Source organism: Stigmatopora nigra, chromosome 4 (assembly GCF_051989575.1).
Source record: "Stigmatopora nigra isolate UIUO_SnigA chromosome 4, RoL_Snig_1.1, whole genome shotgun sequence".
NCBI classification, from domain to species: Eukaryota; Metazoa; Chordata; class Actinopteri; order Syngnathiformes; family Syngnathidae; genus Stigmatopora; species Stigmatopora nigra.
Window position 1 is genome coordinate 10,205,400 of NC_135511.1, and position 14,606 is coordinate 10,220,005.

The 14,606-nt window shown below is 37.8% G+C and overlaps 1 protein-coding gene across 3 annotated transcripts in view; it reads left to right on the forward strand.

Annotated features, from left to right (window-relative positions):
• Window positions 1-14,606, forward strand: part of LOC144195376 (BDNF/NT-3 growth factors receptor-like) — a 49,818-nt gene that overhangs the window by 10,483 nt on the left and 24,729 nt on the right. For 2 of the 3 annotated variants that reach the window (XM_077714970.1, XM_077714971.1), the window contains exons 7-13: window positions 423-555; window positions 680-751; window positions 1,314-1,562; window positions 1,653-1,673; window positions 2,165-2,176; window positions 2,280-2,317; window positions 2,389-2,488. In XM_077714970.1, coding sequence (XP_077571096.1) covers window positions 423-555; window positions 680-751; window positions 1,314-1,562; window positions 1,653-1,673; window positions 2,165-2,176; window positions 2,280-2,317; window positions 2,389-2,488 — 625 coding nt within the window. The remainder of the gene's footprint in view (window positions 1-422; window positions 556-679; window positions 752-1,313; window positions 1,563-1,652; window positions 1,674-2,164; window positions 2,177-2,279; window positions 2,318-2,388; window positions 2,489-14,606) is intronic. The other variant, XM_077714972.1, reaches the window with a different exon arrangement.

The following is a 14,606-nucleotide window of genomic DNA, read 5'->3' on the forward strand; positions in this document are numbered from 1 at the left end:
CTTGTACATTTTCATAGAAAAAAAATGCATAAAAAGATGCAAGTGAACTGAACTGAACTGAACTTGCCATACCAAAATTCACAAACGTCAACCATTTGTGAACATAAGAATGAGTGCAATAAAGCATGACGGCCTGGAGTCATTGTCAGTTAATCAAAATCATGATGCCAATGGTAGAAATGAATGGAGCTGCTGTGGTACTAATTACATCTACTCAGTGTTAGTCTTTAGCATGTCTAAGAGACTGATAATTTTTTAATTTGGGGTTTTCTCTGAACATAATTAAAGAAGGATTAGGGTTATATTTTACAGACATAAAAACCTGCTCTGCTTAATTTTGTTGCCATAAATGAGGAACGGTGTTGAAAGCACTGATTTTTATTGAAATATTCAAATTCATTCATACTTCATTGTGCTCACAGACCGAGACATCGGGTCAGTTTTCCATGCTGCGATTGTCCAACTTGTCATGGATGGACCATAACAGCAAGATCAGCTGCACAGCACAGAACATTGTCGGCGAGAAGGAGTCCTCATTGCTGTTGAACATATCATGTGAGTTTGTCCTTCTTTTGCAAAAATCCAATTAAATAAAAAGCTTTCATGTGCAACCAGACAAGGCAGAACTTTGATTTTTAATGCTTGACTAGCATCAACTTTCTTTTTTTGTGTCACTCAGTTCCTCCGAATATCACCAAGTTGAGTGACGCTGTCTCAGACCACAACTGGTGCATTCCCTTTAGTGTGGCAGGTAAGAGGATTTAAGTGTTACTGGTCAGTTACATTCTCTTGTGAGTGTTTTAGCAGCATTGTCTAAAAGTGCCATTTTTCATTAAGCCTAAGTAGGTCACTGAAGAATGCAGATATTTGTATTATAGTTCGCAGTAGGGTAGATTTCTCTTCTTATACTTTGACATTAGTAATAGCATTGTTTTTCCCCTTTAACACTTTAATTCATCCCAATATTTTTTGGTAAAAAAATATTCTGACTACAAAAGAAGCATTCATGGCCTGTCTTTCCTATTTAAATGAATTGGACAAAGCAGTAGAAATGTTGCAATTTGAAAGAATACTTTACATTTTTTTTGTTTAATACATGCCCACATCATTTTTAGGTAGTATAAAATTGAATTGTAATGAATGAAGTGAAGACATCCCTAGAGTAGAATATCTTGGAATAGTTTACTGGTTTAATCTGGTTGGATAACCTCAATGCTTGTAAAAGAAAATTGACTGTCAATTATGAGCGAAAATTAATGATGAAGTCAAGGATGACGATGAATGACAAATTTCACGTCTGCGCTGTAACCAAGGAAACCCGGAACCCCAGATCAAGTGGTTTTTGAACGAAAAAGAAGTGACCGAGGACAAATTCATCAAGACCATGATCTATGATGTGACGGAGCGTGAGTATCACGGCTGCCTGCAGCTTGACATCCCCACGCACCTCAACAATGGCCTCTATACGCTGGTGGCCACCAACCAGTACGGAACAGACCGGAAGCGGGTTAAGGCTCACTTCATGCACAAACCCTGGGATGATGAGGAGGCGCACTTGACAGGTCATTATTGCTTAAATGTCATTTGAAATGTTTTTATAAGCCTGTTGATCTAATTTTTAAGTATCTGCATCTTTCTTTTCACTTCTGCAGGAACTGAACCATATTACTACGGTGAGGGAAACATTTACTAATACTTTATCCGACTTTCGAGTGGAACATTTTGACATTCGTTCATCTAATTTACTGAATTATTAGTCATTCTGGTGTTGACAACTTAAATTACAACAAAATGAAGTATTATAGCAATCTTTGCAAAGATTATGACTTTATTTTCTAAAAAAATAAATATTTAAGGACTTTTTTTGCCCTTAGATATTTGACTTGTACTCATTTTTGTCATATATCCTTGTACCTAGGATCACTATCCATGCTGGTCTGTGTTTTTGCTGTCATGTGTACTTTATTTTATTTATTTGTTATGGTCACTGCATGTTTCATCTGTACTATTGTGTTTCTCTTCTTAAACCAAAAAAAGCACTGCTTGAATGACTACACCTTTTATTAGCTGCATGTCAACAAAAATACTCTTGAAATATGTTGACATTTTTGAGGTTTCTAATTTGTTTTTGCTGCTTCATAACCCCGCCTTCACTTGGCTGCAGACTTCCCTATAGGTACTGCTACAATGTTTTTTTTGTGCTATCTTTACAATGTTATGTAAAATTAAATGAAATTGCTTTTCTTTCTTTAATTTATTTTTTTATTTTTGGTCAACAGATGAACCCACTGCTGACCCACCAGAGGACCGAGTCGCTGTAAGTTCTTAATCATCTTTCCATTCAACCTCTCCACTTGACAAATCTGCAAAGTTCTCCTATGTCCGCAGGTGTATGTGGTGGTGGGCATTGCTGCAGTGGCCTTCTTTGGTTTCCTAATTATGTTAGCCATCCTCAAATTTGGGGGGAACTCCAAGTTCGGAATTAAAGGTAAGACTGCTTTAGCTGTCCTTCTCTGAGGTAAATGTTCTGATTTGTGCAGTGGATGGCTTCATGAAGACGCAATGTACCAGCTCAAAAAGTTCTATTTATTGTTGTGGAACACCATTAAAGTCATACAATTAAGACCTTTTATGGAAAGATACCTCCAAATTGAGGAAAAAATGGGGGAATTTTTGCGTCCATGAATCCATCCAATCTAGTTGGTTATCTTATTGTCTAATTCTTCTTCTTCGATCAACTTTATTGATGCTCTGTTTCTGGCTCTATAGAGAAATTCCATCTAATGGGATGAGCATGTAGATCTGGCTCATATCTTAGCTTGGCTTTCTAACTAAGGATTTGCTAATATCTTAGCTCGGCTTTCTTATTCTTTTTGAACTAACCATAACTGCTGGACAAAAGATGCATGTGAGTTGTTATCTAGAGAAAATATGGAATTGTACTAATGGCTATAGACATTGTGTAACCCCTCAACAATATTTGAAATAGTGTGTGCTGGAGTCCCACAGTTATGACAGTGTGGTATTTTGACAGTGATTGATTCCAAGCCCCCCACCCCCCCTGAGAGGTGGCAATGGTGACAGATGGTCCATGTGTGTGTGTTTGGTATTTTAGTGGTCGTCTTCTCCATGGGCTTACAAGTGTGATGGGTTGGAGTGAAAATATATTTTAAGACCTTTAAAGTAGCTTCTCTAATGTTTATGTGGGTGAAGGGAAAAACTTTACTGTAGTTAAAATAAACCATATTGTATTTGTAACCAAATCAGTAGAGAACTAAATCAGTTTATTTTGTTTTTGCAGGAAAATACAGTTTGCAAACCAAGTGCATTTTTTTTACCAAAAAAAAAGAGTTTTGAATAATAATAACTTTTGGAATGATTAATACAAATGCAGTGTCCATACACACACCATTGTTGAGTGTCAAACAGAGGATGAGTAAAGTGAGCATGTTAGGCACTGTGTTGTGAACAGATGTGCATGAGAACAGCACACTTGTGGTTGAGTGTGAAGCATCTCACATCTATCACTGATGTTTACATTATTCATAAGTGAGATGTTTTTGTCCTCCTTTCACATCAATAACAAATGGGTAACATTTGGTAGGAGGTTGCCGCTCACGATATGCCTAACTCTTGACACCTGGATGCCTCTTTTATACGTGGCAGTAAAGGCTTGTTCTTACAAGTTGTTGTGTGATTGTGTTATGTCGTCTTTTGGCAGAAGCTTGCAAAAATGACAGCAAACCATTGTGCAACCAGTATTCGTGCACAGTCTTTACCGTCTTGTGAGAGGAACACTAGCGTTTTAATGTTTTTCTTTCTGTTTAAGGAGGGTTTCTTTATACAGTTTTGGGACGATGCTTTCAAATTTCAGTTTTTGTGTGTCTCTCTATCTCTCTCAAAATATTTGGAATGATTAGAAGCCGACCACCATCAGTAAGATCCATTAACTATCAATTGAATTTTCCATTAAAGTGAATTTTACATCGCAAGGTTAGTTTTTAAAATGATGTTTGTATTTTTCTCCATGCCTGCAGCAGTTTACCAGCGTATGACACTGTGTCAGTGAGTGTGGGGGAACAATAAATTTGATGCAAGCAGTTAACAAACGGAACTCTTCATTAGACAGTTTTACATGCGCCACACTTGCATGTTAGAAAGTGAGGCAGCCGGGCCAACGGAATGTTGAGAGAATAAGAAAGTTAATGCAGTCGACATGGTTTCCACACGCCATCAATGATTCATCATTAGCGAAGGTTTCAGCTTACTTCTTGTTTGGAGAAGTTGAACGCCGCCTCCCCCTTTTTTTTCCCTTTCCAACGCGCGCACGCAGTCTTAGTCTTGATCGATCGATATGACACCCTCAAGGTCAGCCCGACTACACAGTAGGCCAGAAGTACGACTGAGCACGCTCGGTACACCCGCCTTCTCTTAGGCTTGCTCTCCCAGAAGACAAGTCGGCTATGTTTTGCCGATTGCCACGGCCTTGCCGCATAAGAAGTTTGGCTATCCATTTTCTTTGCACTTGTTCTGTTGCAAGTCGTGAGTGAGCTGAAGTCTAAGTTGTTCATTCGTATTGACTGTCTATTTAAAAACAACTAGAAAAAGAACCAAATGCTAAAATCAAAAGAAAATTGTTGTCTCAGAAATGTATAATGATTTTTGCTCACCTACTTATTGGAAATTTGAAAAAAAAGAACTCCCAGGACACAAGTGACTGTAACCTTCAGTACTTAAAGTTTTGTATTTGTTTTCTTTTTCTTTTCTATTTCTTTTGAAAACATTCTTTTGAAGGAGGAGACAGGTGGACTTTGATCAGATATCCATTCATTTTAAATGCGAGAGATGATCGCACTGTGGTGTATACTGATTAAGTTGAATCTGCGAGTTATTACGGATGCAGCTTTGGAATTGTGTGGTATTAGCCATTGCCAGAAATGTCTGAATACCTCAGCGTGAACTGCCACTCCCTAAATTGTGTTAAAATGGCTGTAGACTGAAAATACTTGTTGACTATTTGAGTATGACAAACACCTCGAAATGGTGGTCCCATTTCGCTGCACTCATTCAAATTCATCTTCTTAGTCCATCTACTGTACTGTGTATCCGTCCCCGACTTTTATTTATTTTTATACAGCATGGTGCCACACCGCCCACTCCCTCAGAGCTTAAATTGTAACGCAGTGGCATTTCAAGTCCTGACTGGCCGCCGTGTAAATATCGCCACTGCCAGATGGCATGCAGGTTGTGTCAACGTGCCGTCGTCTCATGATAAGATGCTATGATAATGAGGCTTTTGCTATCGATCAAAACTTTGTCACATAAGATGCAGGGCAGCCAAGACAAACACAGACACACGCACCATGTTGCTTCTCTGAATGTGGATGAGCGTTGGCAAAGATCCGTGCCAATATCATTTAGTGTAGCTGTGTTTTTTTTATTTTTTTTTTAGCTGTAGATTTCAAGGCGAATGCCAAGCAGTGTGCGTGCGTGGCAGCAGAAAGACTGAGTGATTGGCAATAGCACTCTACCAGATAGAGGTTTATTGATGGATGGATTGATCGTATGCAAGTAAGAATATGGCTCTCATCTTGGCCACGCCTCCTTGTCATTGGTTAATGCTAAGATAAGCATCTCTGGTTGTGTCTGTGAGTCTGTTGATATGCATGAATGATTGACGGGTTTAAAACGAGCGTGTACAGATGTAGACAACCGTAAATGAAGTGGAAACAGAATTAGTAAATGACAAACAAGGCATTATTTGCATTATGTAGTTCTATCGTGGCTGAAGGACACCTTCCTTGAAGACTTCCGAGAACTGTCACTTAGATTTACCTTTTATATTTCTGTGGGTCTGGTGCCAAATTGATGATGCATCCTGTAATTTGTTTTGCTTTTGGAATGACATCATCTGGCAGGCTAGAAAATGCAACTTATCTGTCGATGAAGTTGGCAGATGGTAATCAGCATGAAAACTAAAGCAGATGGTACCTCTTAGAAAATGCAGGTGTGTCTTCCTGTACCAACAGATTTTGCACACTGCGTGTTTAGACTAAAATAACAATGCTGTTGTAGATAGTAAAAAGGACAGAATAGGAACAAATTGGGTTTGACTATAGTCATTGGTGTAAAAAAAAAAAAAAAAAACAATAACCGTGCAATGTGGAAACCGGGGTACTCCAATGTAAAAATGAGGGAAAAGTCTAGTCTAGGCCAGCTATGACATTTGTCTACTGTCAACCTCATATTTTTAAGCAATTTCTCTGACAGTCTTGGCATTTAAAAGCTATATTCCTCAGCCATATTATTCAGAACTTTTTTCTTTTGAAAAACCTTTTTCAAATAAAAAAATCAATCCGATTTTTGATTATGATGACAATTTTTGTATTTCTACTTTCAATGTCAGATGGGAAGAGTAGAGCGGTAGAAGCCAAATCTGTTATGTGTTTTGAATATTTACAACCTTCGCTCAGTCCAAGGCAAACAACAGATGCGACAGCAACAGATGCTCACCTATTCTCAACCCAAGGTTCATCTGTTATGTTCCAGTATGAAAAAAAAAACAACTTAACATGAAAGACAATTTTTAAAGCACAAGGACCAGATTGTGCCTTTGCTAGACATGCTCACTGACTTCGTTGGGATGTATGCATTAAATCTTTAATGCCACTTGAAGGTTATTTTTCAGTCTGGCAGCAAAAAATGGGTTAATCCTCATTTGAATAAGGAACTAGGAGTCAATTGTTGATTGACTACTGCTTTTATAGGGTCAGGATTGTTTTTTTTCTTCCCCATTTTCAACAGTAACCATTTCAAGATCTAATACCTCACATTCAGTGTTTTTCCCCCTCATGTCTTTAAACTTCTTCTATCCGTGTGTAATATCAGACAACATTCCTGCCAAATCAGTTCGCTTAGCGAGAGGGAGCTTCAAGTTGTATTTCTATGAACATTTCTGTTCTAGTCCTGAAATATCAAACCGATATTATTGACAGCATGTCTGTTTTGTACCCCTTGTTAACATGTATACATTGTTTTGTTTTTTTCCCCTCCCCTTTCCTGCCAAATACCAATGACAAAGCCAGCATGAGAGTTTTAGTGAGCACGTTGTTGTTTTTGACTCGTCTCAGGGTGTCCTTTATCACCAAGCGTCAGCTGCCTGGAGTTGTTTTCTTTCTTGCGTTTTCCTACTGACAGACATGTCAGCCATTAGTTTACCTCGCCTCCACTTCATTTTCACAGCACATGCTCCATAATTGCACACACAGATCAGACACAGCAGTCGAGATTTTAAGGAAAACTGTCAACCACATTTTTCAGGTGAAGGTTGTATGATAATATGATAATCGAATCTTGAGTTGATCAGTGGGCGGGCCGAGTAGTTAGTGCGTCGGCCTCACAGCTCTGAGGTCTTGGGTTCAAGTACAGGTCAGTCCACCCGTGTGGAGTTTGCATGTTCTCCATGGGCCTGTGTGGGTTTTCCCGGGTACTCCGGTTTCATCCCAAATTCCAAAAACATGCATGGTAGGCTGATTGGACATTCTAAATTGCCCCTAGGTATGGTTATGTGTGTGTGCATGGTTGGTCCGTCTCCTTGTGTCCTGCGATGGGCTGTCTACCGATTCAGGGTGTCCCCCGCCTCTGGCCAGGAGACAGCTGGGATTGGCTTCAGCACCCCTTGTGACCCTAAGAGGATAAAGAAGTTCCAAAAATGAGTTGATCAGTGCAGAAACCATACTTGAACATTGATCATTGCCACTTCACCTCTTCCCTAAGCAAGTGCAGCTAATTGCCAATGTTATATGCTTATGTTGTTAGGTTCTATGTGGCACCATGTATAAATTCTGAAGAATAAGGTCCAATTACAAATTTTACCGGTGTGAAAGTTGGCTCTGTTTGATGTTTTGTTTTGTCACTCGTTTCTGCCTTTTAGTCAGAGATTCCTTTTTGCCTTCAAGTTCTTGCTTTTTCTGTGATCTTTGAAATACATTTGGAATTTGAGAGGTGTCACTTCTCCACTTGGTGCCGACTCGGTCTAAAACTGTCAAGCTGAAGCTAATCCAAGTCAGGTGCTGGATATCAAACTACAAATTGGCAGGAAATGTTGCTGCAAAAATAAAATGAAATTTGTGGTTAAAATACACTTGTAGTGCAATTGGAAGGAAGGAAGAAGGGTCTAATGTGCAGTTCTGCAGTGTGTGTGTGTATTTTACCAGAGTGACGTTGATGGCTTATGTCGTGGCAGCTGTGCTAAAAGGTCATCTCACCCCAGCTGTGACTAAATTGTTGTTGTTGTTTTTTTCTTATTAAATAAACGTGCTCTTGACTGCAACTCTGCTCTGCTGCGAATTTGTGAAACATGCTCAGGGCCACAGTGACCTTTGCTGAATAATTGACGCATAAATATACTTGACATTATCACTCACTCGCTGTGACACTTGCTGTTTGTTCTTCCTTATCTGTGGACAGCACCTCAGTAGCCGCCGTTGTGGAGAAGAGAGAATATCGCTTGCTTAGTTGTGACAATTTAAATACTGGCTCTTCTTTTCATGACATTTCCTGCAATTTTGCCTTAGATGAGGTTGGCAAATAATGCATGTGTCAGTCATTTCAAAGCATGACCCTAACCGTAACCCAAAAACTAAACCTTTGCCTAAACCTAACTTTAATCTTGAGACTAACTTTAACTAAAGTTTTTAGAAGAAGCTCTTCACTGGGAATCCTCGGTTTGCAGCGGACAGAAAACGTGATTGCAATTTTTTTTAATTAATTCATTATTTTTTTATATTAACGGCCTAGGAACGTTACAGACATGCAGGAGGGGTGTTCGAATGTCTAAGGCTAAGTTTTTCAACAAAGGTTAACTCAGTGACGTTGATTGGCGTCCAATCAACTTGAGCTCGCAGCAATCATTTGCTTTTAAGTAAAAAAAAAAATCTATTTAGTATAACTACCAGTTGTGTTGTCACTGTTCAAATGTAACTCCGCTGTACACTGAGGATGCTCTACGGAAATTCACAATTATTATAATTATTCTTGTTTTCTTTGTTGTTCATGTTTCTTTTTGAATTTTTTTTATTTCCCTTCAGGATGTGTGAGCATCCCAGTGGAGGCGATCTAACACTAATGGACACGGACTCGCAGAAGCCTAAAAAGACAGTATTATTTGTACTTGACAGGAGGATCTAAAAATTCTAGGCCGTATAAATATGAACAAATATGGACCTGGCAACTAAAGCACTCAATTTGTTGCGAGGTCGTCCATATCCAGGTCATAGAACCTTATTAACCAATCACACAGAACCCTAAAGTCTGCAAGCGTCCCCCAATAGATGAATAATTCATATTGGATAGATAGAAAAGGCTATTAACCTACATCCACAACCCACCGACCCACACTACATTCTGCACATCTTGCAACAAAAATCAAGATCACTTGCACTTTACAAGCAACGCTTATACTACTATTTATGTTATAGATTTTGATGATATTGGTAAATGTTATTCGTAAACTTTGGATTTGAATTCCATATTTCATTCAGCATCCGTTACCACTTTGGTACGATGTTTGTCTGAAGGTGGAATATGTCTCTTAATCCGATTGTGTTTGTGCCAATGCTGTCAATTGGATAATTCTTAATATCCGATGATCAAATATTTCAATTTTGATTGATCAGAGGCTGCATTTGAGGCCTTAAAGTCTGAAATCTACAATTGTTGTTGACCTGTTATAAATAAGCACAATTTTACAGGTTAGGTTCAATTGTTTAAGTTTAAATTGTGTGACATACTCTCGGACGAATGTCGAAGCAGCAAAGGAAAACGTATTTCCATCCATCCCAGCTCGATTATTTTAATTAAATTACCTGTCTCCCGCCTGGTGCTCGTAGTTAGCTGGGATAGACTCCAGCAACCCCTGTGGCCCTAGTGAGGATAATGCAAATGAATGAATGCTTTCTATACTTTCGATTGCAGTTTGTAGATAGGCTTGACCAACTGCAATGTAGATGGAGACAGATGTGAAGGGAACAGTCAATTCCTTGGGTTGGTGTTAAGATCTTGTTTACCCTCAAAGTCAAGTGGCATATAATCCATCTGTCGACTTGGTAATTAGGCGCCCTAAACTAATCACATTCCAGATTCATGATACCTAATTATTGAGCAATAGAAAGGTGATTTAAATGGATTCAATTAGACTTCAATGACCAATTATGTCATTATCTTAGTGGGTGTATTTGAGGTGGCATCAGGTGCTATTCTTAATTTATTTTTTTCCTCTAGAGGAAACAACATACAGAAACATTATCCATCTGTCATTTGAATGTATTCACTCTCAACCCCTATTCTTCTCACATAAAGCCATTGGAAAAAAAATGGTGTAGTGCCCTTAAATAGCCTTGCCAATAATTGTAATCATATTGTGGTAAAAGGTTATGCCATATCTGTTTTTTTTGGAGTGGGTGACAAGCCATCCCAACAAATTCTGCGTTTTGGTTTGAGCTCATTGTTACATTAGACATTTAATAATAATAATCAAAATAATTTAGATATATTTTGCGCTATAAAGAAATACCAGTGCGTGCCTACTAAATGTAGTATAATAACTTCATCCAATTGTGAATGTAGGATTGGAGGATTATTTTTCTTCACTCAAATAATGAAGGAATTAAGTTACTATCCTTTTACAAATAGATTTAATGAACACCTTTTTCCCAATTCTGAATTTTCCTATTTTTAATAATGATTTGGGATTATTTTGTCATCCTGGAATATCAACATGATTGACATCAAATTGGGCTTTGAATAATAATCTACGACAAAGAGTCCCCAAAGCTATAAAACAGTTAATCTTAGGTCATTATTTCATGATATTCTTGTTTATAACATTCAGCTTTAACTCTTTTGTACATTTTAAATTTGAAAATAATTGTACATATATTATTTTTTACTTATTTCTTCATAGTTTTCCCTTTTAAAAATACTACCAATGGATATTCCTATCAGTAAATATTTTTTGTTTATTCATGTCTCGTTTTGTTTTTCTTTGTATTTTTGTTCTATTGGTTCATGTCCATACCTCATTTGATGCATCTCCATTAGCAGCTTTATGGAAGTAGCATCATATTTCTGAATTCAATGCATATTATACAAGCTATACTTCAAATATATATTACACATTTGAATGTTTTAAGGACTTTATAGCTCTTAAGTGCCTCCATAAAGTGCATTTTGATTTCAAAGCTTCTTTAGAGAGAATTTTAACTGCTTATTTGAAAAACATTCCGACCACTCGAGGCATTTCTTTCAATAAAATATATATATTGTTTATATGTTTAGTGCATGCGTTTGTGTTTGTGTTCATTGGTGCAATTTAAACAGTTTGTAGTTACGGCTTCTTTCTTTGTATCCGTAAAAATCACTAGAATACGCTGCAGCGAAAATTTGCAATAAAACTGTTGCTCGTCACTGACTAAAAAGCTTACTTGCAGATGTTGACATCGAGATGAATGATTTTTTAGCAGTTCAGATTGTTTGGGTTGAAATTGTTGATTCGTCCAAATTTACCAGTACAGATTTGTTTTGCTGGATCGCAGGTATTTAGATCGATACACTGATCAAGTGAATTGATTTGGTATTAAGTGTAATATCTAACGTCAAAATTCACTGCTGTTGAAGTGTGTAATGCAATGTTATTTCAGAAATAGGTGTCGATCCCAAATAATCCGCAATGGTTGAGTTTGTTATGTGATACATTTTTAACAGTCATGACTATGTTCAAGAAATACATTCATAGAATTGGGAAGTTTAGAAGATGTGATTGTTAGTATCACCACAGACTTTTCACGCAGGAATTATAGTTTTCAAACATGTCATCGGAGGCCCCAAATGTGGGCTTAGTGTTTCACAAAGCACAGGGATCAAATCAAAGCAAGAAATACTGTGAGAAGGACGTGGGTGGAAAAAAAAAAACAAAAAAAAAACGCCAGGGTGATTCAAGAAAGTGGGGTGGTGGAAATGTGACATCACAGAGAAGAAAATGTAAGCAGGGGCAGAGAGGAGGAAAGGATTATTTTTTCAGTGAAAAGTTAGTGTAGAAGGCTGATTCATTTGCTCATTACGGCGATAATGACTCTCGCCAATCTCGTGATTCTAAGCATACCGTTTTGCATGTGAGCGTCAGTCCGTGTTGGTATCTGTTGAACGGGTATGTTGTTAGGAAATCTATCAGACAAAGAAGCATTCATGTGTGAAAAGGTTAAACATTTATTGTCGGTAACTTGTTAAGAAGCTGAGAATTATATTATTGAACCTCAATAATTCAAAGTATTCATCCTCTGATGAAGCAAGATAGATGCTTACTGTAGATGGAACAGTCAAGTGTGACTTTATTAACGAGTGGTTTTTATAAGTGAATATTAAGCATGATGAACTCTCAGGGGAGTCTTGTATGACTTTAAGAAAGATGACTGTTCATGATTTAAAGGATAGAAATGCTGATTGCCCATAATGTTCAAGTTACAGCATTGAAATATCGACACTCATTTGGAAGTGAATACATTTGGTATCATCTGAAATTGTGGCAGTTTTAAAAGCAAAAACAAAGAGATTAATGTCATCACCACAATTTATGGACCAAATTGTCAAATGGTTGCAGTTCCCTTCAACTTTAATTTAATTATTATTATTATTATTTTTAACATTACAGTGGTTTTCATTTCAGGTGTTTTGTCTTCAAATAAATCAATTAGCCATTTTGCACAATTGCCTCATCGTCAATACGTCACTTTTGTTTGCAAAATATTGCAACAGAATCTACATTGTATAGTGTATCAAGACTGGAAAAGGGAAGATCTGTTTTGGTAACACACACACACACTCATACGCCTTCACCAAGCCAGAATCTTTCTCTGTCTTGTCTCCCCAACATCCTTCCACCCTGGTCAGGATCAATACTTTACTTCCTGTCTTCAGCCCACTTGGGTGACAGATGTTTGAAGACCCTTAGGTAATGTTTCCATGTGTGTCTGGTTGAGGGTGCGTGTGTCTGCATGTTGGGAAGTGCTTTAGGGGTCACAGAAGCCTTTTTACTGGATAGGATTGTCTGTTTCTCTTTCTCAGCGTTGGCAAGAGGAGATTTAAGTCAAGATATTATCTTTTGTATTTCATCAATCTTTGGTCTTGTATTGACTTGTTAATTGTTAGATTGATTTAATACTGCGAAGGAGAATTAAAGAGGCAACAAGGCATCTGCGTTGGATTTGATTTTAAAATTCTATCAAGATGTCTTAAATGCAATTTAACAGCAGAGATTTAAACAAGGTCAGCAGTAAACCTCATAGGAGTTCTTTTCAGTCAGCATCAAAAGCTGGATTCTGAGTTCATGCATTTTTTTCTTTTGCGTTTTGTGACTTCCTCTACCATTGTGAGAGAATTTAAAAGAACAATCATCGAAATTTACAGATGCAAATAGCAGGTAAAACTGGGACTCTGTAGAGTGGGTGCGTTTCAGTGTCGTAATAATTGGAGATGAATACCAGGTGTAGGAATGAGACAGTATCGGATTGTGATGGTATGGTAACCTTGAAAAAAAACATTGGGGTACCACAGTATTGTAGTTTCAGCTCTAAAATGTGCTATTGTTATACAGTTGGGTAAACAAATGTGTTTCTTCCCTCATTAGAAAAAGAAAACTTTCATTTAAATATACATGTTTATGTTTGCTCATACAAAACTATGCTAATCGAACATTTAAAAATAAATTCCACCTGCATCTTGACAATGCAAGTACAGTAAAAAGTGTATACCAAATGGGAGTTATACCAGCATTACAGAAAGGAATGCGATTGTCTTTTTTTTGATGCATCAAATGCAGCACACAGCGTCTAGCTTCACTGAGAAACGCTTTGAAGTAATCTTCAATCTTTAAAATCTGCCATTATCTGCTAATAACTGTCCTTGTTTCTCCTCAGGCATGAGACATGCAGGTCCCTTTGAGAATCTTACTGACAGGCCCTGATGTTCTTAAATGCCACTATAGCCTCTCGACATTTATCGCCTCAGGCAACAGGCACTGGCAAATGGTTACACTTTGTCTGCGTTGTACCAGACGAGCCAGAGGCGGATCAATGAAGTCTCTAGGAGTAGTCATTTCTATCGGCCTTCGGCACGGCCCATAAAACTTCTTATCCAAAGGCCCTCACGGCAACAGTGACAACTCCAAATTACACACGTAAAAAATGAACCTGCACTACATAACCAAATGAGCGTTTTAACCGACTCCGAGTCGCACTGCACAATCTAATGCACGGCAATACAAAAGCAGTTTAAAAATTCCTGGTTTCTCAATTGTTGTCATGACTATTTTAAATTGGTATGTTGCATTTCCCAAAACTTAATTAACTTGCCCACTGGCTTGAATACAATCAGTTTGGTTCTCTCTATTATTGCTGCATGTATCTACATCAAGTCAACTTACCATGCCATTTGATCCCCGGATGCTTTTCAATCGGTTCTTCCCAGAGCAAGGGAACAACTGTGGAAATGAAGGATTTTTAATAAACTGCTCCTTCGGCTTGGAATAGGTTGCCAAAGGAATAGAAACTGCC